The 24,488-nt window shown below is 36.8% G+C and overlaps 1 protein-coding gene across 2 annotated transcripts in view; it reads right to left on the reverse strand.

Moving 5' to 3' along the window:
* Positions 1 to 24,488, reverse strand: part of LOC136041236 (DDB1- and CUL4-associated factor 11-like) — a 76,008-nt gene that overhangs the window by 44,894 nt on the left and 6,626 nt on the right. The window contains exons 2-4 of one of the 2 annotated variants that reach the window (XM_065725828.1): positions 18,877 to 19,087; positions 8,607 to 8,757; positions 5,571 to 5,678 (exon numbers count right to left, since the gene is read on the reverse strand). In XM_065725828.1, coding sequence (XP_065581900.1) covers positions 5,571 to 5,678; positions 8,607 to 8,757; positions 18,877 to 19,031 — 414 coding nt within the window. In that variant the 5' untranslated portion in view covers positions 19,032 to 19,087. The remainder of the gene's footprint in view (positions 1 to 5,570; positions 5,679 to 8,606; positions 8,758 to 18,876; positions 19,088 to 24,488) is intronic. The other variant, XM_065725829.1, reaches the window with a different exon arrangement.

Below are 24,488 nucleotides of genomic sequence, written 5' to 3' on the forward strand. Positions count from 1 at the left end.
AAACTTCTACAGTAGGGTTCTCTGATACGCTGAATCTGATGGCGTGATTTTCGTGAAGATTCTATGACTTCTAGGGGGCGTTTCCCCCTATTTTCTAAAATAACGCAAATTTTCTCAGGCTCGTAACTTTTGATGGGTAAGACTAAACTTGATGAAACTTATATATTTAAAATCAGCATTAAAATGCGATTCTTTTGATGTAGGTATTGGTATCAAAATTCCAGTTTTTAGAGTTTTGGTTACTATTGAGCCGGGTCGCTCCTTACTACAGTTCGTTATCACGAACTGTTTGATGAACAAATGAAGACTGATTTTGACTATTGCGCAACGTTTTTTCTTAAGGTTTTGAGCTCAAGAGCTATAAATATGACAACCCAAACAGAGGAAGTGCAGTCTTATCTGCAGACCAAGAAGGCATGGTTAGGTATAAAAAAGAAAAATAAGCCCTCATAGCCCTGTTAAGACCCGTTGGATCAAGTCGACCAAGAAGACAATTTGCATAATCTTTCTCAGCACTGATAGCCTTGTGACTGTGATTTCAAGCAGTTACGTCACCAAGTGTCTCCTCGTAGGAACAGGCCGTTTTGTCCCATATTGCTCGCAGTAACCACTATCCAAGCAGTTCTCACATAATGATGACGCCCTAAGACATATCATTCGCTCAGTCCAGGAGTAAAGTCGAGAGCTCTTCACCAAACGGAATTGCATATTGAATTGAAGATATTCCACATTTTTTTTACGAAAAAGATAAATAAACAAATAAAAACGCCAAACCATTTTGCGATTATTAAAATACACTTATTCGCCAAGAGTTTCAAGATGAATAGAGCAACCAGTTTCTTTACTCATTATTTACAACCCTACATAAAAAAAACGACAGCAGAAGATACAGCTGCTTCAAATTAAAAAAGATTTTCTTATCAAATCTAAGCTTTCGGAAGTGTCATGTTTTAAATACGCTGATGGCCTTCTGCTTATTACTCGGTCAAAAGTTGGTCTATCAAAGAGCGTTAATAAGAAACGATCATCTCTTAAAAAAATTTGTTTGTCGCTAAATATTGCTAAATGTGAATATTTGTCATTTGATGGTAAGTTATATAGATATGTCAGTATTCTATTGTATAATCTGTATTGCTGTCATTGCATTATTCTTCGTCTTCCAGCCACGGGCGCCTCAGAATCCTGATGCGATTAAATTTCAGCTCCCCAACTATGTCTGATATTAAAGAGAAATTAAGAATTGGTCAATTTTAAGACTGTCACATATCGTGGTTGCTACAATAGGCATAGTCTTGCAAAACTTCATTCAACGTTTTGTGATCATGCTATTTTTTGTTCCTGGGCCTTACCCTTTGTTTTGTGATAATGATCTGAATTTAATTCGTGTGCTCCATTTACGGTACCAAGTTTTTTTTTCCGTACCTGTAGCACACTTATTAAAATACATAATAATTAAAAAAATCAATATAGTGATACTGACGCCTGTTTTTTTATTATCATCAACATGAACTTGCCTTTTATACCTCTCTATGGCCGGACTGACATCAACGCCTCATCCGGTTCTTTAATGTTATTTAAATTTTGCATAGCTGTTGATCTGTTATATATATGTATATATATATATATATATATATATATATATATATTATATATATATATATATATATTACCTTCTGTTTCAGGTACCTTGTTATAGGTACCGGACCGGACTGACTGGCCATATCTCAAACAGTAAGCTATACGAAAAGTGTGGTTCAATCCTACTTTCTATAATGAGACAAAGCATGAGAGGACTTGGACAAGTTCTGAAGGATGACATATTGCTAAAGATTGTCCTTGTCGGTCAACCGTCTAGGGCCAACGGAAAAGCGGGTGGTCCACAAATGGGATGGGAGGATGTCGTTAGGAAAGATTTAAGGGAAATGGTAACTTTTTGGGAGGGTGTAAAGAGGGAGCCTTTGAATAGATTGAGATGGAGCAGGAGCATGCGTAGCTGTGTTGGCCTAAGGCGGCTTGGTAATGTAACGAGTTGTTAGTAGTAGTATGTGAAGCTCTCCACTAGATCAATCTTTTCGTCTCCCATGATGTTTCAAGGCCCTCTTTCCCCTTCAGGATTTTTTTTCAAAGGAATGCTGAAGACTAGGACATGTCGGCCCAAAGCACATTTTTTTATAGCTTTAGGCCCCACTCCCATTGAAAACATTTCGATTTACAACATTTAAATTAACATCATTGTAACAAGAGAACCCTACTTCGTTCAGTATATTTTAAATTTGCAAAATATTTACTTCATTTACCCCCCGTGGACCCAAAATTCAGCATTAATCCGTAATTATAAAATAGCCAATCCATGGTATCCGCTTCTTATACAGTGATATTTAAAGTTGTATGTATGTAAAAGTTGTTCAGTGGTTTATAGACGTTCTTTATTAATTGTTCTGATAGTTGTGATGACTCTTTTCTTCTTTCTCCTATTCCCTTTTCTTGTCGTTTTCTCTATGTACTCCGTCTCTGTGTACTATTGTATTGTATGATGGGCGAAAAAATGGGTTAAACTGCATGGTGAAGCAGAACATCACTGTGGGACGATCCTTTATAGAAGGACAACTGCAGCAGGGTGGAGGATTCATATTCATGGACAATGGCCTCTCTAAACTTGTTGTGTTCCCTACCTGCTGGGTATCATCTTGTCACAGTTGCCGGTCCTAAGTCCGGAAAAAGTGAGGATGGTTGGGCGACAAGCTTGCACCCTGTCCCCTGGACTTGCTTTGGCAAGGACGACTATCTTGCAACGAAAAGCATCAATCAAGCCTCGGATATTTCTTCGAATTTACGATGCCGACCCCAGCATGTCCCCAATATCCTGACAACGGTGGTCAAACCATTGGATGATTAAACCTCCTTGAAAAGGGTGGTATGAAAATTACTAACCAGTGACATTAACAGTCTCATTTGGTCGGATACTGGCAACACAAGGAGAGCTGGTGTTGGTCTGGTTCTTCATAAGAGAGCTAGAAATGCATTTATATCCTATAATGCCATATCAGAGCGTCTCCTTGCAGTCCACCTGAGACACGGTCATGGAAGATTCTTTGTAGTTGTATGCTATGCGCCAACAAATGAGGCTGACCCCGATGATAAGGATTAGTTTTATCAAACGAGCCACCAAAATGAAGATTCTTTGAGAGTCAGTCTATCCGATCCAGCTACACGGAGCTGAAACTTGGTCTATAACTGCAGCTGTCCAGCGCCGTCTCCACACTCTTAAATCTAAGTGGCTTCGGACAATCGAGGGAATCCGGACAGACTTTGTCAGCAACGACCGTCAACATAGTATGACTTTCCAGTCACCTTTGTCGCACCTGGTTGCCGACCAGACTCTTCGCTCGTTTGGACATCTTTTGGGATTGCATACCGACACTCCGGCTCAGATTCTTTTCGACTTTGAACCAACTAGTAGTGGCTGAAAGCGTCCAAGAGGAAAACCCCAGTTCATCCTGGATCAAGCTGGAATTTTGCTTTCTGATGCAGAGGCTCTTGCTGCAGACCGTCCCACGTGAAGAAGGCTGACGACGCTCTCAAAGCCACCCCGGCATAAGCATTAACTAAGTAAGTATGTACAGACACAAGATATTTCTGTCATAAAAGTATTATTTCATATATCGTACTTCATATACATTATTATTACTTATCTCGTACTTTATGCATATTTAAAACGTGAAGTAAAACATATAAAACACACAAAAACATAAATAGAAAACACTAATAACAAACACATAGAAAACACTACATTAATAGAGCAACAAATAAAAATAAAGGAAAAAAAAATAAAGTGAAATTCCAAACCGAAAGAAACTAACTAGCCGGTGATGAAGAGAAGCACAGACGCAAGATGCATTTGTGATATTTCTGTGCTCTAGTTCTAGTTTCTCAGTAATATCAGGAACTAGAATTTTTTTTCAATAAGAGCCCGGTTTTTCGATCAAGGCGGTAGAAACAATACAGATTTACAAAATCGAAAATAGTTAATTCAGATTCTTTTTAAATCTTTTCCCTCAAGAAGGATACAAACTCTAGCAGCAAAAAGGATCTAGTGGTTACGGAAGTTGAGCAGAGCTTGGCCAACCAACGTCTGTTATACTGCCCTCTTTTAGAAACAGTCTTGGCGTATCCTAATTGGACTTTCTTGTTAATATTTACGACTCTCTGCTGACTCAGGCTTGGGATACTGCTAGTAATAGAAATACTTAGCCACCAGAGAGAATCTACAAGAGGGATAAAATCTACAAGAAGGATACAAGAAAGCTTGTACTGTTAGTAATAGAAATACCTAGCCACCAGAGAGAATCTGCAAGAAGGATAGAAAAACCCTTACACAAAAGGGGAGAACCAGAATACAAAAAAAAGAATTCACATTTATCTATGTTAAGAGAAAGGCCAATATCCGAGAAAGAAGTAGCAACGAGAAGTTATATCAGAAAGATAAGTTTTTATTAGATAAGTCATATTAGAAAGGAATTCACGTTTATCTACGTTAAGATAAAGATCAGTTTTGGTATGGCTTATAAGAAGCAGGTCATCACATATGCAAGATAATAGACATAAGGAAACCCCTATAAATAAGCAGCCAAAATCTTAGCTAGAACCCTGTAAATACATATTTTAGATAGGATGGGAGATAAAACTCCCTCTTGACTCAAACCTCTTTTCGTTTTAATAATATTTGTTGGCAACGGTTTCAGCCAAAGAAAAGAGTTATAATACAAATAATGAAGAAGCATTTTAACCAAAAGGTTAACGTCATAACCATTAAGAGCACGAAAATGCTGCTGTGACATAAACTATCAAATGCTTTAGATAGATCTAAAACACATAGATAAATGCTCTTCTCTTAGAACAATTTTCAAGAAGTAAAGAAGATAATACACGATGAGCATTCTGACACTCTGCTTCAGGCCGAAAACAAAACTCAAACTCAAAAACAAAACAAAACTCAGGCCCTTTCTCTTAGAACAATTTTCAAGAAGTAAAGACGATAATACTGACACTTGCTGTCAGTATTAGCTGATGAGTATGCTGATGAGCATACTGACACTCTGCTTCAGGCCGAAAACAAAACTGATTGTCCCCCTTAAATATATTATCGGTCACAAATGGTAGAAGCACATATTCAAAAACTTTACTTAAAGCATAGGAGGCAGTAATGGGTTAATACTCTATACTCCACTGTGGCTTCCTATGCCCTCATATCAATGGAAAACTAACCATATTCCCGTTCAGCATAAACATTCTGGTATATAACGAGCACCCAGTCTTCACAATCATCATTGGTTACACTATTTTTAGGTTTAGTAACATGATTAGAAACAAGTATCATGTCAAAGACAAGAAAAATCGAGCTTTATTTAAAGAAAACTAAATTTTTTCTAGCTATTTGCCAATTTATATGAATTTGCAACTACTGATGATTATGACGAAGTAGGGGAGATAATACAAACCACGTAAATCCGTTAGAAACACTAATCTGGACTAGGGTAAGCCTGTATAGCATAATATATTCTTTTACTTACTTCTCGGGCTGTGATTAGATTGAATATGTTCCTGTTCAGATAGTTTTCAGCGCCTGGATAAGGATGTACGCCACCTTGCATAAGCGTTTGAACAAAAATATCATTTTCCTAAAAAATTAAAACCCTGTTAACTGCTTGTAATTACTTATAGTCAATTTTCAGTTTATCTAACTCACGGTAAGTATTTATAAGTCATCGTTTTTTCCCGTTGCATGTCTTAGGTAGTTTAATATATTTTTACTTTTTAGTTTCATGATATTCGCATGGTTTCGGGAACCTCTGTAGAACTTCTGAAAAATCGTTGGGATGCAATGAAATGTATTTCATTTCAGCATTACTTTTACTGCTGCATATACTACTGACAACTCATCGTCAAACCGCCTGAGGTCGGCACAACTGAGCACCTCCTCTGCTCAGATTCTCACTATTTACTCCATCCATATAGGCCCCACTGCATATAAATCTTCAGTTATAACCTCTTTGGACTCCACTCGAGGATGCCCCATTTTTCGGGGGCAATCCATAAAGGACAGGTTTCAGCAGCCAATTACCATAAAATGTGACATAGCCATGTCACAGTGTAGCAATGTTCTTTCAATATAACCTCAAAAAGTATGATCTAAGCAATGTACGGTTTAGTGTTTGATATAAAATTTATTCTAGCGAATTTTAAAAGTATTACGGGAGGTGAATTACTCAAATCTTTTCTTAATCTATACTCAAAAAATTACAAAACGGAAAAAATATGAATTTTTAACAGCATCACTAAAAAGAAAACTAAGAAAGAGTTACTTTAATATTATTGGTAACTCGGTTAAAAAATCTGTGTCGGCACAAGAAACTCACTATTCAAATTCGACAAACAAGAAGACGAAAATTAACAGGATAGCAAGAAGAGCGAAAGAAGATGAAAAACCTTGAAAGCTTGCACTGCCAAAAACCCGGTTCTCAGTCAGTAAATACAGCGGTTTTATTGACTAAATTCCAATTAGATTAAGAAATGAATAAAATCAATAAGAAGATAAAATTAATCAAATAGATGAAAATAGCAAAATAATATTTACTAATTCCTTCATCTCATTTAATGATTACAACAGTTTCGCAGCCAATAGGTGATTCCATAAAAACTTTGGTACTCGGTAGAAACTAGAGGGTGGTAGCACCGCATTTGTAGTTAATATAGTTAAAAACTTGAGCTTGGTGTTGGAAAAATGTTTAATAAAGATTTTTCTTCAATGTTTGGTTTTTTCTTCAGCGTTCAAAAACACTTTCATCAACAAGTTAAGTAACTTAATAACACAAGTATTTCCGAAAACACAGTAGTTAGTAGTTTTGACATGGTTTCCATGTAAACGAATATAGAAGTGGCTATTTCTGAGAACTTAAAAACAAAATAGAAAAAAATTATAACTTCATCGAAGTTTCGGCGACAGGAATTGATTGTGAAGTGTTAGTGACTCCACTTAAAATTTGTAAGAAGTTTTCAATGCATTTTCAGTTTCGTGATTCCTTTTATCAGCAAATAAATGGGCTTCCAATGGGGGCACCTTTATCCGGGGCTACAGGCAAATATTTATGTCGAGAACCTTGAAAATTGGGTATTAAATTCTTATTTTTGAAACACGTCTATTGAGGTCACATGGATGACGTAATTTCACTTTGAAATTGTGAGGAAATTGAACTTCGGGGTTTCTTAGATGATCTTAATACTTATGATATAAATTTGCAGTTCACCCTAGAGATTGAAAATAGACTACCGTTTTTAGATGTGTTAATAAATGATAATAATGATAAACTGGATTTTACTATCTATAGAAACCAACGCAAAACAATAGATATGTTCATTTTAATTTAAATCCCCCCCCCCATAAGTTAAAAGAGCAATTGAAACTTCTCTCATTGGTCGTGTCCTGAAAATTTGCTCCAATTCGTACATAAATAGAGAAATAAATTTTATCAGAGATATTCTTTTTGGTAACGGATACTCCATTCCTTTTGTCAATAATACCATTAACCGTAGACTAAACAGACGTTATCGTAAAATCAAAGATATTTCACAAAGTGAGGCTCCTAATAAGCCCTCAAATATAATCTGTATTCCGTACATCCCAAAAATCAAAACAAAATTAAAAAAAAGTTTGAACAAAAATAATCTGTAGGTAGTTTTCACTAACAATTTTAAAATCAGAAATATCTTAAACTCTGATAAAGATAAAACCCCAGTTACTCGCTAAAGAGGGGCTTATCATATACCATGCGACTGTGGCAATTACTATATTGGCAGAAATCATCAGAATCTAAAAAAAGGGCTAGACCAGCATAAAGAAAATATAGATAAGGCATTGATTTCTAACAGTTATAATAACTCCTTTCCTTCTGCTTTAGCTTGCCATATATTTATTAATCGCAGCCACACAAAACTTTTTGAAAAATCTTCTCTCATTAGTAATAATTTGGGGGTAAAACATGTGGTTCGGGAACCAATCGAAATTAGTCCCAAAATAAATGTTATTATTTCTTTAAATAGGGACTTAGGGAATATTCACTAAAATCATTTTACTCAAATTTAATTAAAAATGATCTAACAAAATATTTTACTAAACCAATTTACAATAGTATGGAACCCGCAACAAAAAGGCCTTTAAGACTGGCTGCCAAAAAAACGAGATTAGCTTTGAAAACTTGTATTTAATTATTTTATTTCGTTTAAATGAATTTATCATCTCACATCGTTTTATTTATCAGTCCTGGTTGAACTTCGTTGAAGTAAGGATGCTAGGGCTGTTCTGAAAAGTTTTTTAAAAACATTTTGAGTTTTAAAGTTCTCATTTTAATCTTAATTTTTATATATAGATAATTTTTTTGTATGTTGTGCTGAAGACCTAAAATTCCAAGATTTATATGAAGAAGTACGGTCTCTCATATGTGTGAATCTGTTTTTATTATATATACATTTTATAATATAACTTGCTATGATTCAGTCTTTTTCACCTAATCTATTTCTTATTTCTCAATTAAAATCCGGAATAAGCTCACCTTAAGAGTGTTATTCGCCATTTGCTCACTGTACGGAGCCGGACTTGCCGTTCTATCCCACAATAGACGCCTATCTAACGGGTCAAGGGGGTCTATCAACCGGTCATATGATCCATTATCATACATATCGGCAATGATGCGTATCCGATTACTGCAATAGAACAAAAGGATATGAATTAACGATAGTTTGGGTTTGGGAATAAAAGAGGATCCGATATATATATATATATATATATATATATATATATATATATATATATATATATATATATATATATATATATATATATATATAATATATATATATATGATATATATATATAATATATATACTATATATATATATATATATACTAGCTGTTGGGGTGGCGCTTCGCGCCACCCCAACACCTAGTTGATGGGGCGCTTCACGCCCCCCCAAGCCCCCCCGCGCGCGTAAGTCGTTACGCGCCATATTAGTTACGCGCCATTGTAGTTGTGAACCTGTGTGTCTGTGCATATAAATAGATTGTCAGGTTTACTGACTCTTGAACATGCAACATATAATTGTCCATGGGAAAAACAATCCGTATTCAGATCTATACCTCATTATTCTAATGATGTGTCCCTGTGTCCCGGTCGTCATTTATATTCCCTGTGTCCCGGTCGTGATTTGTGTCCGGGTGTCCCAGTCTGTAATTTCTCTTTGAGGTTCCCGGTCATCACTTATATTCCCTCTGTCTCGGTCGTCATTTGTGTCCCGGTCTGTAATTTCTCTTTGAGTGTTTTTTCTTTTTAGTTTTTTACCTTTTTTCTTTTTTCAGTTTTCTTTTTCTTCTTTATTTTTCAGCGTCACTATGAAGTACATATCGACGAACCTTTGTTTTTTTAACTTAAATCTGGTAGGCATTGATGACCTTATCCAAGTCAAAATCCCAAACCGAATCATCATCGCTATCATTTTCAGTTTTGATATGTTTTGACTCTCGCTGTCCAGGTGGATTTTCATCTAACTGCGCGGTTTTGCGTTCTTTAGCCGCAAGCCTGTTTTCTTGCTGTTCTTGTGATTCCTCGGAACGCTTTCTTTTCTTACTTTCTCTATCAGCAGCAAGTTTGGCATAAACTCTTTGAGCAGCTTCCTCGGCTGTTGCCATTGTAGGTTCTTCAGTCATTTTACAATTAAACATTTTTCCGTCTTAAATACCGTTAATGACGTCACCGTCAAAGCAAAAATGACGACAACTAATTTCATGACGTCAGTCAACACAGAAACATGACGTCACCTGATCCACAGACAGAAACACAGACAGACAACTTATTCTTATATATATAGATATATATATATAGATATATATATATATATATATAATATATATATATATAATATATATATATATATATATATATATATATATATATATATATTCTAATCCAGAGGACTAATGTACATTTGAAACCAACCAAAATAAGAATGTAACATAGCTGTTTTCAAGAAAGCCTATAAGATGGTCCTTATACGTCTAGGGGTAAACGGAAAGCAGGTCGTCCTCGGTTGGGGTGGGAGAGAGTCGAAAGAAAAGATTTAAGAAAACTAGAAACTTTTTGGGATGGTGCAAAGAGGGAGGCTTTACTTAGATCGGGATGGAGGAGGAGCGTGCGTACCTGTATTGGCCTCAGGCGGTTTGATGTTGTGGCGACTTACTAGTAGTAGTAGTTTTTTGTTCTGCATTGTACATACACCGAAAAGTTCTTTTTGAGGGGCGAAGAGGGGAGAGAAGTATTATCAATTTCAAGGAAATCTACTAGTTAGTAGAAGAAATCGATTTTCGGCTACTATTGGCTGTGGTTTGCTCGTTATTAGGTCAAATTTATTCCTACAACTACGGTATTTCAGCATATTAGTGTACCCGCGTAATTAAACTGGGCAAAAGATTGGCAGTATATTGGGCGTTTTTCATGTGCCTTACTCCAAAATATTTTAATAGATAAAAAGTGGTTAGAAAGAGAAAGAAAGATGGCGAGAGAGAGCGGGTGTGTGTGTGTGAGAGAGAGAGAGAGAGAGAGAGAGAGAGAGAGAGAGAGAGAGAGAGAGAGAGAGAGAGAGAAGAGAGAAAGAGAGAAAGAGAGAGAGAGAGAGAGAGAGAGAGAGAGAGAGAGAGAGAGAGAGAGACTTGTAATTTATATATATATATATATATATATATATATATATATATATATATATATATATATATATATATATATATATATATATTTATATATATATATATATATATATAATATATATATATATATATATATATATATATATATATATATATATATATATATAGTGCCGAAACCCTATAGGCAAATATATATTCAATTCTCACGTCTCATTAGCACAAGTAAAAAAAACATCTTTAATATTTACTTCCCAGACTTCCTCGGATATTGCTGAGATAACTCAATTGGAATTCTATATTTCAACTTAAATTTGTTTGAAACTTCAGTACCGTAATTGGAAACCTAATTGAACATCTAGACTTTTCAGAACTAACTGAAGGAATCCGGTATGTCCTAGAACACCAAAGAGCCAAAGTGGGGGGGGGGGTATGACAATTAGCAAATATTGTAGTCAAAACCAGGTTACGAATAAATCTGAGAGAGTTCTGCTAGCTACAACTATTAAATGGAAAGCTACACCAGTTTCAGTAGCCAGATCATGAACAACACCCTAAAGTCACAGTACAATCCAAGAAGGATACCAGGAGAATAAGAAATCATGAAATTCAGAAAGTGTTTTGTAAATGTTTAGCTACAGTGCGTCCATAAAGTCTGGACACAAAGGATAGTTGGATATTTGCGGGATGTAATTAAAATTCAGCTTTATTTTAACTATTTATTTTTCAAATAACATCCACTTAAAATTAAATAATATTTTGCCAAATAATGCCATCAATTACATTACAACTCAAATTACATCATTATTTAAATAACATTATTTTTTTTATTAAAATATCGTCTTCAATACGATTTTCATCAATTGAAATGCAAATCTCAATGCGTTTCAAATATTTGCCAGAAATCAACGGAATAAATAAGCATTGCAAACAATTTTGGTGCATATACTCGACATTCAGAGAGTCAAGTGCGTTTAATCTGTGATTTTCGTTGAATACACTTCAGTTGAGTACCCCTTCTTACTATCCACACTACCACCCACTTTTCCCACACCCATTCCTTGTCCAACACTACCTACAATTTTCATTTTAATCCCACAAGCCGTTCAAAAGATATTGCAGATAATTGATAGTACATTTTTGGTGGACATATTGGTGGATAAGAGATAGAAACTGCTTCCAGACTTTACAGACTACAGGTTAAGTACTTTGATATGCTACATATATTTCGCATAATACAAATTTACTTACTTACTTAGGTATCGGCCATCCTCGTGGGACTTTTTAGTGCCACTACTCTAGACAGCTCATGCGTAAGGGCTCTGTACATTACTCTATCTCGTGTCATAGGTCAAAACTGGGCTATTTTGACGTTGTTGAAGTATAAGTTCTCCATCCATCATTTTCGTAGTCTGCCTCGTGGACGAAGGCTATTGAGGGATCCTTCAAGGGTGATTTTCGGGAGGCGGCTCGGTTATTCACTTAACTTGGCTGAACCGGCACAGCTGTTGTTTCTTGATTTTACTGAGAGTGGTTTCACTGGACTGGAGCCTTTGAAGTCCTTCCAAATTTGTGATTTCTCAGTGTATTTGATCTTATGAATGCGGCAGAGGCATCTCACCTCGAAAGCTAGAGGTTTCCTTTCGTCTTCGGTTTTCAGAGTCCCTGTTTTGCATCCATAAACAACTATGGGGATTACTAAACTATCGAATAGGCAAATATTGGGTTTGTAGGATAGGAGGTCACTTTTCCAAAGGTTGGCTAGTCTTCGGCAGCTAGAGCCAGCAAGTGAAAATCGATGTTCCACGTCAGAGCTACGGGAATTATCTGAGGAGAGTTGTCTAACAAGGTACAAGAAGTGGTCAACCGTTTCAACCTGTCTCCCGCCTATGGTGATAATGGGTGAGTTGTCTAGTTCCGGTCTTTTGGTTACCATGACTTTGGTCTTGATGGCATTGATCTCCATCCCGAACGGCTTTGTGGCATTAAAGAGTTTATCAGCTTGTGCCTGCAGTTCTCATGTAGAGTTGGTTAGCACATTAATATCATAAGCGTAGACAAGATTGTCTATTAGCAGCCCTCCGATTGTTGGGCCATATTCCAACTGCATCAGTGACAGAACGGCATTTAGAAAGAGGTTGAAGAGATGTTGTGATAAGATGCAACCCTCAAGTACTCATGACGAAGATTTCGAGCTCTTGAACTGATCATACAGACTCTTGATTATTTGGACTATCTCATAAAAGATTCCGCAGTGAAGGAGGATATGCCAGAGTCCTTCGCGCCATATCAGGTCAAATGCCTGACGGAAGTCAACGAATAGTTAGTAGAGTTCTTGGTTGAAATCAATGCCTCGTTCCATAAGTTGTCGAACAACAAATATCTGATCGATTGTTGATTTCCCAGGACAAAAACCGACCTGATATCCTCCAATGGCAAAGGCAGTTGTTGCTTATATGCGTTTGAGTATGACTTTTGTCAGGACGCGTGGCTGATGGCTCATGAGGCTGATCGGACGGTGGTTTCCACACTCTTCTTTGACCCCTTTTTGTGAATGGGTACAATAGCAGCCATGCATCACTGACGGGGTATGTGGCAGGTTTCCCACACTGCAAACACAATGGCATGGTACTGATCAGTTACATCATCCGATCCAACTTTAATGAGTTCAGCGGTGACTACGTCTGGACCAGGGACTTTTCCTTGTCTGAACGACTTGATTATTGACTCGGTTTCTGACTTGAGTGGGGGTGACGATGTGGGTTCTTGGTCGGGTATGGGGAAGCCGGTTAGTATTTCAGGATGCGAAGCTACTGGGGGATTCAGTTTATCGTTAAAGTATCCTTTCCATCTTTCAATTTTCATCTTTGAACAGCTACTCTCATTTCCTTCTTTTTCCAGGATCACTGATGCCTGCGGCTCTTTTTCCAGCTTAACTCGCGTACCATTCGGAAAACGGCTCTGCTGTTCCCCTTCTTGAACAGTACTTCACAGTCTCTGAATTTCTTCCACAGGTGGTTGCGTAGAGCCTTTCTGTTCTCTCAGTCCACTCTTCTCTTGAGGAGCTAGTAAGTATCCCGGCTGTGGCGGTTGGATTTATTACAATAAAGTTGGGTTTCCTCCTATATCCCAATGATCTTACCTGCGATCCATGGTTTTTCATTGGGAGTTTTTCGTCCAAGGACGTCATTCGCTGTCTCTATGATTGCTAAGGTGGCCTTCTTGGTCAGGGAGTCTATCTCATTAGGTGTGGTCAAGAGAGAATGATTTTTCAGGATCTCTCGGAATTTTTCAGATACAGTGGAAGTGCAGGTCTACCTTTTTTCAGGATCCCAAAGCTGATCCACCTGAAATCTTCACACTTGTGTTGCTTTTTGCAATTTTCTCATTCTTAGCTTGAACGTTAACATCAGGACTGTGGTCAGAGTCGAAGTCTGCTCCAGGCTATGCTACTGTGTCAAGTACGGATGACTTGCAGCGCTGCGATATCAGCATATAATCAATCATGTTTTCGGTTTTACCATCTGGGGTAACTGAATAACTCGTAACTGTTCGTTATAAATAACTCGTTTTATCAACAGAAGTCTTGCCGTAGTTCGCCTCTCGCATTGAGTTTTCCGTGACCAAAAGTCCCCATATTATCGGACCAACCGGTTTTATCCGTACCTACCATAGCGTTAAACCCCCCTATGACAATCAGTACGCCTTTCTTATGGATTTGATCGATGACGCTGTCTAGCGTGAAATATAATTTTTCGCATTCTTCCTCACTTCTGGCAGAGCTTGGGGCATAGAATTGAACAACAGAGATATACTTGGCAGCTCTCTTCAGTCTTTAGACGGCTATCTTTTCCGAGACTGGGGTGAAAGAGATTAGAGATTTTTTGGTAGTTAGTGATACGGAGAATCCTACACGTTGTTGATGAACTCCGTCCTTGCGGTCGGAAAACAAGAGGGAGGCTCCAAAGAGGTTTTCCTCGCTCGTCCGGGGGAGGTGAGTCTCAGAGAGGCCGAAAACATACATATTGTACTTCTGTAGCTCTGTAAGGGCAAGATCTAGTTTTCCAGGTTGCAAGTGGTCGGATCTTTAGCGTGCCAAAGTATAGGGTGGTTTTTGTCAGAACAGAACAACTGTACAAATTTTCATCCTGGGAAGGGGTCGCCCCAGGCCTATGATCGTCGGCTGCCCCGGAAGCGACAGGTTCGTCGGTTACCCTGTACGATGTAGCATGTAAAATCGCATTACCATCGTTCAAAATTGCTTGTGCGTCGGGTTACCCTGGACGCGGTAGCAGGTGTTCGGAAAATACTCAGCCCTTTTTCATGATTTTAAGAGAGGTGGTTTCTTGGCTAAATGGCTGGTGGTGGCAAGCCACTCCTCTCCACAACCTTGCAGAGGCCGTTGTCCGTAATCTGAATCCTACACCCTTCCACAGTTGTCCTCCTATAGAAGATCCTCCCACGATGGTCTTCTGATTCACCGACAATTTAGCCCATTGCTAGGATAAGGTTTGTAACTGACGGGACGTGTCTACACGTCAGTGGATATATTGAGTGAAAATCGGAGGGGCCTTCTTCCTCCTCCACCTGTATTTACAGCCCCCGGGCGAGGGTGCCCCAGTCTCGATTAAGGACACCCAGAGATTGGGTTCCTCTTGGTCCGCGCAATAAAGGTACCCTACTTATCTGTAGGGCGTTCCCATATCTTCAACCTAGGGACGCGCTGAGTGGCCTGGGGGAGGCCTCTGCTGAGAAGATGACTCAGTAATTTCAAAATATAAATTTATTTTTCTGATTTTAGCCATCGTGGAATCACACAAGCTCTCTAGATTGAATGACAACCAAGGTCTCTGCCCCCCCCCCCAAAAAAAACACATTAATATCAGTTTCACATTGGTTAAGTGTTCCTATCACACTGATTCATACAATGTCCACCAGAATGTAAACTTGTTTCTATTTGGTGGATGAATATTATCTGACGTTTCATAGATCAGTTTACATACTTGTGTTAAAGAGTAGTCAAGTAAAGGCACAATAAACGTTTCGAATTGAGCACAAAATTTCGATGTGCACAATGTGCACACAACCTGCAGTTGATGCATCTGAAGAAAATATTCATTCCCTTATACGTTTTCAACAAGGATCCGAGATGAAAGATTTTAAAGTGACTCGCATATTCAAGTTTTCTCGTCCGTTCAAGTAAGGGACTCGAGTCCTGGTGTAGCTGGTTATTTGGTTTGGAATGAGGGTCAACGGCGTGACTCTGTAAGCTCAGCCGGAGTTGACCCAACTCTTTAATGGGTACCTGGAGAAATCTGAGAACAAAACACGAGAAGCGTTGGATGATTTGCCCCTAACAATACATTGCACTACTGGCCAAAGGCATTGAATTAGGAGATCAGTACCTGCGCAACGCAGACCATTAGTTTTTTTTAAGAAAAAATATATTCAACAACATCACATATATAAGGCTATTTATTACTACACACGGAAATGATGGAACCGGTTTTCTTGATCTTTAAGAACTAATAAAAAACGAAACAAGAACAAAAACAAAATCAACTAGAGGTCCTTGGAGTAACCTGTCCAATTGCAAGGCTAATAAACCAGCCCCAATAGCTTGGGCCCAACAAGTAAGATATGACTTAGGACCAAAATCTATGCCAATCCTTACTTTTCTTCATCAACTTGTTTTGTAAAATTCACTCATAAAAAAGAAAGAAAGAGAAAATACTTGATGTTCATATCACTAATCTAAAACTTTTAATGGAGAAGCAATAGGCCAATACAAAATATGTAAGCGGATATAAAGTATTTAAATTATTAACCCCAACCCTTTTCTCTCAAACAATGTTCAACTCAAGTTTGACCTCAAGAAAATAAAAACAACTAAAACGCTATTTAGCATTACCGCGTTAACTATGCGAACAGAAACAGAAATATTAGTTTTCAGGATACTTAATTACCAATTAAATATCTTTAGTCTAACACTAGATCAAAACCCACAATACTCAAGTTGTAGAAAAACATTTCACCTCATAACTAACCACCAATGTATATGGTCCTACTCATTCAATAGCAGTCGATTCACTTGTTCCTTTGGTTCAGTTTATGTTTAGTGGTTATCACTGACAAAACAAATAATTTCAGAATCAATTATGCTCTGTTTTTCATTAATTACTCTGTTATTAAGACATTTCATCAATTATGCTCTTTTTTTTCATTAATTACTCTGTTATTAAGATATTTCATATGGCAGTTCATTGTTCACTAGGTCTACGGAATCACGTCATTGGTATGCTACTTATTAAACACTGGAAAGGGAACATCTTTTTGTTGAATATAGCTTCGTTCAGTGGGTCCCACATGCAGGGGCGGATCCAAGATTTTCTTTACGGGGGTGCATAATAGGTTGCTTCAATAAACTTGCAAACGAAGAAATACTCCCAATTTAAAGGGATCCTCGAGAATTATGTATCGTGTGTAGGTAGTGGAAATGGTCGTAACTTTAGTCCAAAATCTGGCGAGGGTTAAAGTTCTAGTAAATCTGTTGAAATTAAAATGGTATAAAAATGTTAATACAAAAAATATTAAGTTATAGAAACCACCCCACCATAAAAAAAATAAATAAAAAAGCTATTCACCATCAAAATATGATATTTATTGTTTTCTGCATAATTTTTTGCCATTGTGCTTCTGACCACTATAGCAAGTAAGTTAAGCTTTTTATGTCGCTTCATGTCGCCTAACAATGTGGCATCCCTTAGTAACTATGATAGTAATGAAGAGTAGGAAATGAGGATAAAGATACAACTTGTATATTCGTAAAAAATACATTTAAACGTTAAATACTAGTTCTTTAGGTGTGTAACAAGAAAAACAGAACGAAGATATAGAAAGACATAGAAGGCATTTAAAACAAGGGTTTTAAGTATAGGCAATAGAGCATTAGCAAATCACTGTTTACTTTTAAATTAGTCTTGTGGCCACATGTGGGAACCACTAAAACTTCTATTGATACTAGTAATTTTCAGTTCCTAGCCCACGCTGAGGTACCCAAAAATTTTCATTTGTTATATTTTTTCCTGTTAGTTCTGAAAAATCTATTCTTTTGCACAAGTGTTGTAAGTTGATTCCACCCCCTTTACTGAAGCTATGGGCAATTCCACTCTCTTTAACTGTTTTATTTAAACAATTTAACACAATGAAAAACTTTAACCCCCAATAGAGAGCAGAGCTTTTAATATTAGGTATACTGACAAAACACTTATTAACAAAGAAAAAGAAACCTGGTTAATGACAAAAACAAAACATGAGTTATAAGAAATACTTGGTAAGTTATTTACAGGAGGCCATCTCAACGTGGGTACACCATAAAACACGAACTCAATATATCTCAATCCTAATGTTCCATCATTGCAGGTAAAAGAAGTGTCTTTAATATTTTCTTCCTTAGCATCTGTTGAGAAAGCCGATTGAATCAATTGGAATTTAATCTCAACTTAATGTTACCTCAAACTAACAGTAATTGGTATCTAACTGAAAATTTGGAACTAACAGAAGGAATTCAGTATGTTCTCGAACAATTAAAAGCTCAAGAAAGGAGTAGGATAAGCACAGAAATAACTACCAAAACGTGTGCATGTGAAACTGCTGTATTGGAATACTAAATTCTCTTATGCGTTTCATATCTCAAAAATCCAAGGAAGAAAAAAGCAAAAAACTTGGTATTCAAAAAAAGAAGCAAATTCAAATTTCGTGAAAACTTTGGCGTTATCCCATGGTATAAAGGGAATTAACGCTACCCGAAACACTGGTATTGAGGCACTGCAAAACCGAGATGAGCTAAGGGAGGGGACTGCTGATCCTGTATAACTCAGACGAAATTGGTTTGTTTATGAAAAGCCACAAACTACTGAATATGAAACCCTATCTATGTCATTCGCCTTCTTCAGGCGGCAACGTTGGCCAAGAGCCATCAGGACCAGTGAATAATCAGTGCATGCCTATATGGGTTGGGGCAAGAAACCCCATAATTGGGCATACCCTGATTGGCTACTCATTTGTGGGTATGCTGCAAGCTTCGTCTGAATAAGACTAATGAAGACAGAAGTCAAGTGACAAATTACCTATTTATGAGCCTTTCAAATATCCGCACAACATCCTCCCCTTCAGAGTCTGAAGTATCTTCAGCCAAAGGCCGGAAAAGAGCCGTTTCATCTAAGTCCATTGATCTATTTTCTTCCTCTTCACCACTTGATTCTTGATTTTCCATTCTTTCCATTCTGTTGTTGCTTACTGAGTACTTGAAATTTCGAACGTGGACATTAATTTGCGAATCTAAATAAGTACAAAAATAAAGAAAAAAACCTTCCAGAGGATGATACTGAAAAAAAGAAACGACACCTTCCAAAGGATAATATTAAAAATGATTAAAAATAAGAGGTAAAACAAAGATAAATGAAATCATACTAGACAAAATCAGAAGATTTATCTATAAGTACAACTTGGTCAAAAATTTGAAATACCTAGCTCAATTATTGAAAACAACTATAAAATCAACTAAATCTGCATTACTAGAGCAATTTTGAATTGTTAAAACGATCTTCTGTCAGTTCTCCCAGCGGCAGTGTTGTGGGGGCAACACTTTGATTTTGTTCCTTTGCCATTAATTAAATACAATAGGTAACCTTACTAGTTTTAAAATGCACCAAGTAAACAAGCTACTGTTATAACTTTGCCCAAAAACACAAAACCTAACACAATCCATGTTGTTATTCTAAAATTGCGAAAGCTAAAGCTATGTTAATTTCACATCAGACCATATCACCTACAGAATTTCCTATGTAATTGTTGTTACTTGATTCTATACCTACTAACAAGTGCTTGTCACATAAACACTTTACAAATAACTGCAAAACTACATCACAGCATTATTACAGTGGCTTCTTAATCTTCCTTTGAATTGTAGTGCATCTGGAATGTTTGTTGGTGGTGGCCACCCATCTTCTCATGAGCTGCGTAGAAAATCTTCTCTTTCTATCCAGACAGGGATACTTGCTTCGGATAATCCCATCATTTTGGTGCTTTCTGATCCGCTTTTTCGCCTCTCTCTGCCACTTGGGCTGACTTGGTCAAGTGTGATTTACACACAACAATTTTGAAATGTACCATTGTTATTTGAATGAACTGTTTTTTTTTTGTTTGCTGATTACTTTTTGTGTGTTATTGATTTATCTGTTTTTGTACTATTTATGTCCTTTTTTTGTAAGTGGCCCTAGTTGGTCTTAAGTTTAATAAATAAAAAATAAATAAAAATTATATCGTTATTAATAGTCATTACATGACCACTTGCACAGAGTCAAACTTTACCATCCTAGAATACATCTGAAGAGAGTAAAAGGTAGACCAAAGAGACAAAGTACATAACCTATTACCTCCTATGGTGAACAAACATTTACATTTTTTTTTTGCTTTAAAAGCTACTCATTGTAAAAGAGGGAAAATGCTGAAATGACAAAATTTTGAAAGCAGATAGTGGCTGGGCTTTAAAGCTCAACAACCTGATTTTTTTAGTTAATTTCTTGTTGACTTTAGTGTCTTTCGAGTCAAATTTCATGGGATTGTTGATGCTTTATTGTGGAAATTAGGTAGGGCTCAGAAGGGGCAGACAACTCTGACATTTCCTACCCTTCCTACAAAACCTTCCTACATTTATGCTGAAAAATTGGCAATGGGAGGTGCTCTTCAAGGGATCAACAGCTTTGTGAATCTAACGATATAGATAAAAAAATTGCATATATTTCCGCTTTGTATAGGATACAAACTGCCCACTTTTCTACTAAAAAGCTGACATAAAGAGGTTAAGGGGTATTTTCCTTATCTTATCAAACAATTTGTGATAATAAGCTGTAAGCAAGGTGCAACTCAGCTCAATAGTAACCAAAACTCTAAAATAGAGAATTTTGGTAACAATGAATGTATAAAAAAATTCGCTTTTTATTTTGATTCCAAAAATATAGAATCATTGAATTTAACGTTATCGACCAAAAGCTACGAGCCTGAGGATATTTAAAAGCTACGAGCCTGAGGATATTTAAATTCTACAAGCCTGAGGATATTTCCCAATTTTTGGAAAAGCGAGGTAACACCCCCAAAAAGTCAAGGTATCTTAATGAACACCATTAGATTCTGTGTATCAGAGAACCCTACAATGGAAGATTAAAGCTCCCATCTACAAAAATAGGGAATTTTGTTGTGGTTTCTTGCCAAAAGAATGATCACAGATACATATTTGTTTGTTTTTTCCCCTGGAGGTGATTGTATCAAACTAATGGTCCTTGAAAATTGGGAAAGGATAATTCAAACAGAAATTTAAAGTTCTTGTGCCCTTTTTAAGTGACCAAACAGACTGGACAGCAACTAGCCTCCCTCTCACGTCTCTTTTTCCCAAAGTCATCCAATCAAAATTTTGAGATAGCAATTTTGTTCAGCATAGTTGAAACGTCTGATAACTATGTTTTTGGGAATGACAAGACCCCCAGAGCCATCAGGGCAGGGACTGAAAGTTATGCATATCACCCATTGTTTACATATAGCACTTGTCAGTGAGAAAGGAGGGCATGTGTGACCTTTGGTGTCCAAAAAGAAAAAGGGCATTCTGGTGATTCTTTCAGAGAATGTTGAGGGAAGATTTGAACTGAATCAAAATACAGTAAATGCATACAGGTTATCAACAGGGCGTAACCAAGGAATGAATAGGTTTATTAATTTGGAACTTTAAACAAATGATGAGATGAGTGATCAATTGACAAAAAAAGCAATATTTACAAGCTATTACTACCATACTAGTACTCCAACTACTAATTCCATTGCAACCACCACAAAGGCTAAGAGTGTTAAGATGAATATTTCAGAGTACTGAAGGGGTAATTGAACTAAAGTAAAACTATGAACATACAGTGGCTAACTGTATTCAGTTGATATTTCTGGGGCTTATCAAATGGGCAAAAGGCAATATGTCAATGCTAATCCTGCTACTTGTACTAGTTTTATTACTGTTAATAGTACTAATAGTCCTACAACTAGTAATACTAGTATTCTTACTACTATTCTGATTACTACTATAACTATGACTAAGGGTATGAAGGTGAAATTTTCAGGGAATACTGAGGGGAAAAACTAAACTGAATCACAACATGCTATCTGTGTACGGTTTTCAAAAGGGCATATCAGCAATATCTAGGGAACGGCTTGGTGTTTAAAGTTGAAAGTCAAAGGGCTTGTTGAGCAAACCAAAAGTCAATATTTGCATCCTAGTACTACTGCTGCTACTGAAGCTAAGAGTTATAAGGTGAAAATTTTAAAGGATGTTGAAACAAAGCTTAACTAAATCAAAACACACTATGCACTGACAGGTTGTCTTGTGTATGTATGGTGGTTGTCTTGTATAAATTAAAACATACTGACAGGTTGTCTCAGTTCATGTTGCACTGACACTCGTCAACACAGTCGTCTCCACAAGAAGGATGACCCATCTCAGATATCAAATTATAGGCCTATTTATCTACCGACTATTTTCTCAAAAATTCTTGAAAGTTTATGTATAACAGATTTGTGCGTTTTTTTCAGGCTGTTATGTGTAAGGATGCCAGCCCTGTATTAACCGACTCTCAGTTTAGCTTTAGAGCTGGATTCTCTAAGGAGTATGCGCTAATTGATGCAACTGACTTCAGAAACTTGATATTAGACTTAAGGTAATTGGTAGTTTTTTTGCTTTTTAAAAGCTCTTGACATGGTCAACCATCTGTTGTTGTTGAAATTAGAAAGATATGGAACAAGACACCTGTCGCACTGGTGGTTTGAAGCGTATTTTCAGATCATTTTCATTATATAAAGATCAATGGCATTAAATCGTGCAGTCTGCCCATAAAAAGTGGAGTTCTCCAGGGATCAATGCTGGGTCCAGTACTGTTTCTTCTCTTCATCAACGACTTAGAACCAGGTATGTCAGAGAGAGTGTGATCCGTGATCTTTGCTGATGATGCAAACATTTTGTTTGTGCTGAAAATGAGTCAAGTGTAACATCATTAGCACAGAACATTATCCATAAATTTAACTCATGGTGCCTTGGAAACAACATGGTTGCTAATGCATCTAAAAGTGGTACAGTAATGTTTAGAGTGGGTCATCACTCCCTGTTTGATTTTCCTCGGATATTGAATTTGTATTTTAGTAATGTTCTTATTCCACAAAATCAGGTAATTAAAATTTTGGGTGTGCTTTTGAATACTAACCTTTCTTATAAGCCTAAACTCTCCTATCTCCAGAGTATTCTTTCTCGTCAGGTGGGCGTCCTCCACAGAGTTAAATCCTTTCTTTCTGTTGAGGTAATGTTCTTACTGTATTATGCGCTTTTCAATTCATGACTTTCTTATTGTTGTTCTGTTTGGGGTGTGGCTTGTTCTTCCCTACCAACTTCTATGAGGAGTCCCCAGTCTAAAGCTGTATTTGGCCTTCCCCCATGGTACCCCTCTGTTGATTAATATAATGATGCTGGTAGTAAAAAAATTTATTCTCTGGGAAACAAGAAGTGTCTCCTAGCTTATAAACTTTTACATTGTTCCCTTGCTACAAGTCTGTGTAGATTTTTCAAAAAAGCTCCTTCTTCAAATATTTCCCTTTCCCTTCGCAAGTCCCATCTATCCATTGAATTTCCACTGTTTTGAACTGGTTTTCCTGGCGTTCCCCAGGTTATCTAGCTACTAAGCTACAGAAGTCTCTTCCCTCTTATATTTCATGTTAGAAGTCTTCTTCCATATAATTCAAATCTGCTTCTGGCTTTTTAAACTTGAGTAAAATTTCCATATTTTGATCTTTGCCTGTATTTTATTTTTGTCCATAAGCTTTTGCCACTTTTTTTCTTTTTTCCCACATTTGTAACGTTGCTGTTTTGATTAAGCCCCCTACAAGCTCGGCTTTTGGGGCTAGAAAATCCGCCATATTTGTTTCATTTTTTTGTTTTACTCTTTCAATTTTTTGTTGTGTATTGCTGCATTGCATTAGACTTAGATTTTATAGTATTAAATAAAAGAATTGAACTAAATTATTGTTATAACTACTACTAGAACTACTGAAGCTAAGGTTATTGCAATGAAACTTTCAAGGAATGTTGAAGAGGATAGTGAAATAAACTGAAACGCTATGGGGATACAGGTTATTAAAACGCCATAACAGCTATATCTAAGGAACAGTTTAGAGTATTAAGTCAAAATTTTCAGTGCATGTTAAGGAGGATGTTGAACCAACCAAAACGTACTATATGAATACTCCCCCCTACTACTTCTATTACTACTACTAACAGTACTATTGAGGCTAACGGTATTAAGCAGACGTTTTTAGAAAAGGTTGTTCAGAAAATGAATGTTAAATTAATTAGAAACATCCTGTATGTATGCAGGCTGTCAAATTGGTTTATTAGCAGTATATCAAGAACATCTTAGATTGTTAGGTTGAAACTTAGAGCATGTTGGGGGGTATGTTGAGCTAATAAAAATGCACTGTGTGCATACTACCACTGCTATAAGTAGTAGCACTATTACTGCTGTTAGTATTAATATTACTAAGGCTAATGATATTAATGTGGAACTTTCAAGAACTGATGAGAGAGATGTTGGGCTGAGTCAAAACACATTATGTGCATGCAGGTTATTAATAGGCTGTATCACAAATATCTCAGAAA

The sequence above is a fragment of the Artemia franciscana genome, unplaced genomic scaffold (genome assembly GCF_032884065.1).
Source record: "Artemia franciscana unplaced genomic scaffold, ASM3288406v1 PGA_scaffold_1180, whole genome shotgun sequence".
Taxonomy (NCBI): domain Eukaryota; kingdom Metazoa; phylum Arthropoda; class Branchiopoda; order Anostraca; family Artemiidae; genus Artemia; species Artemia franciscana.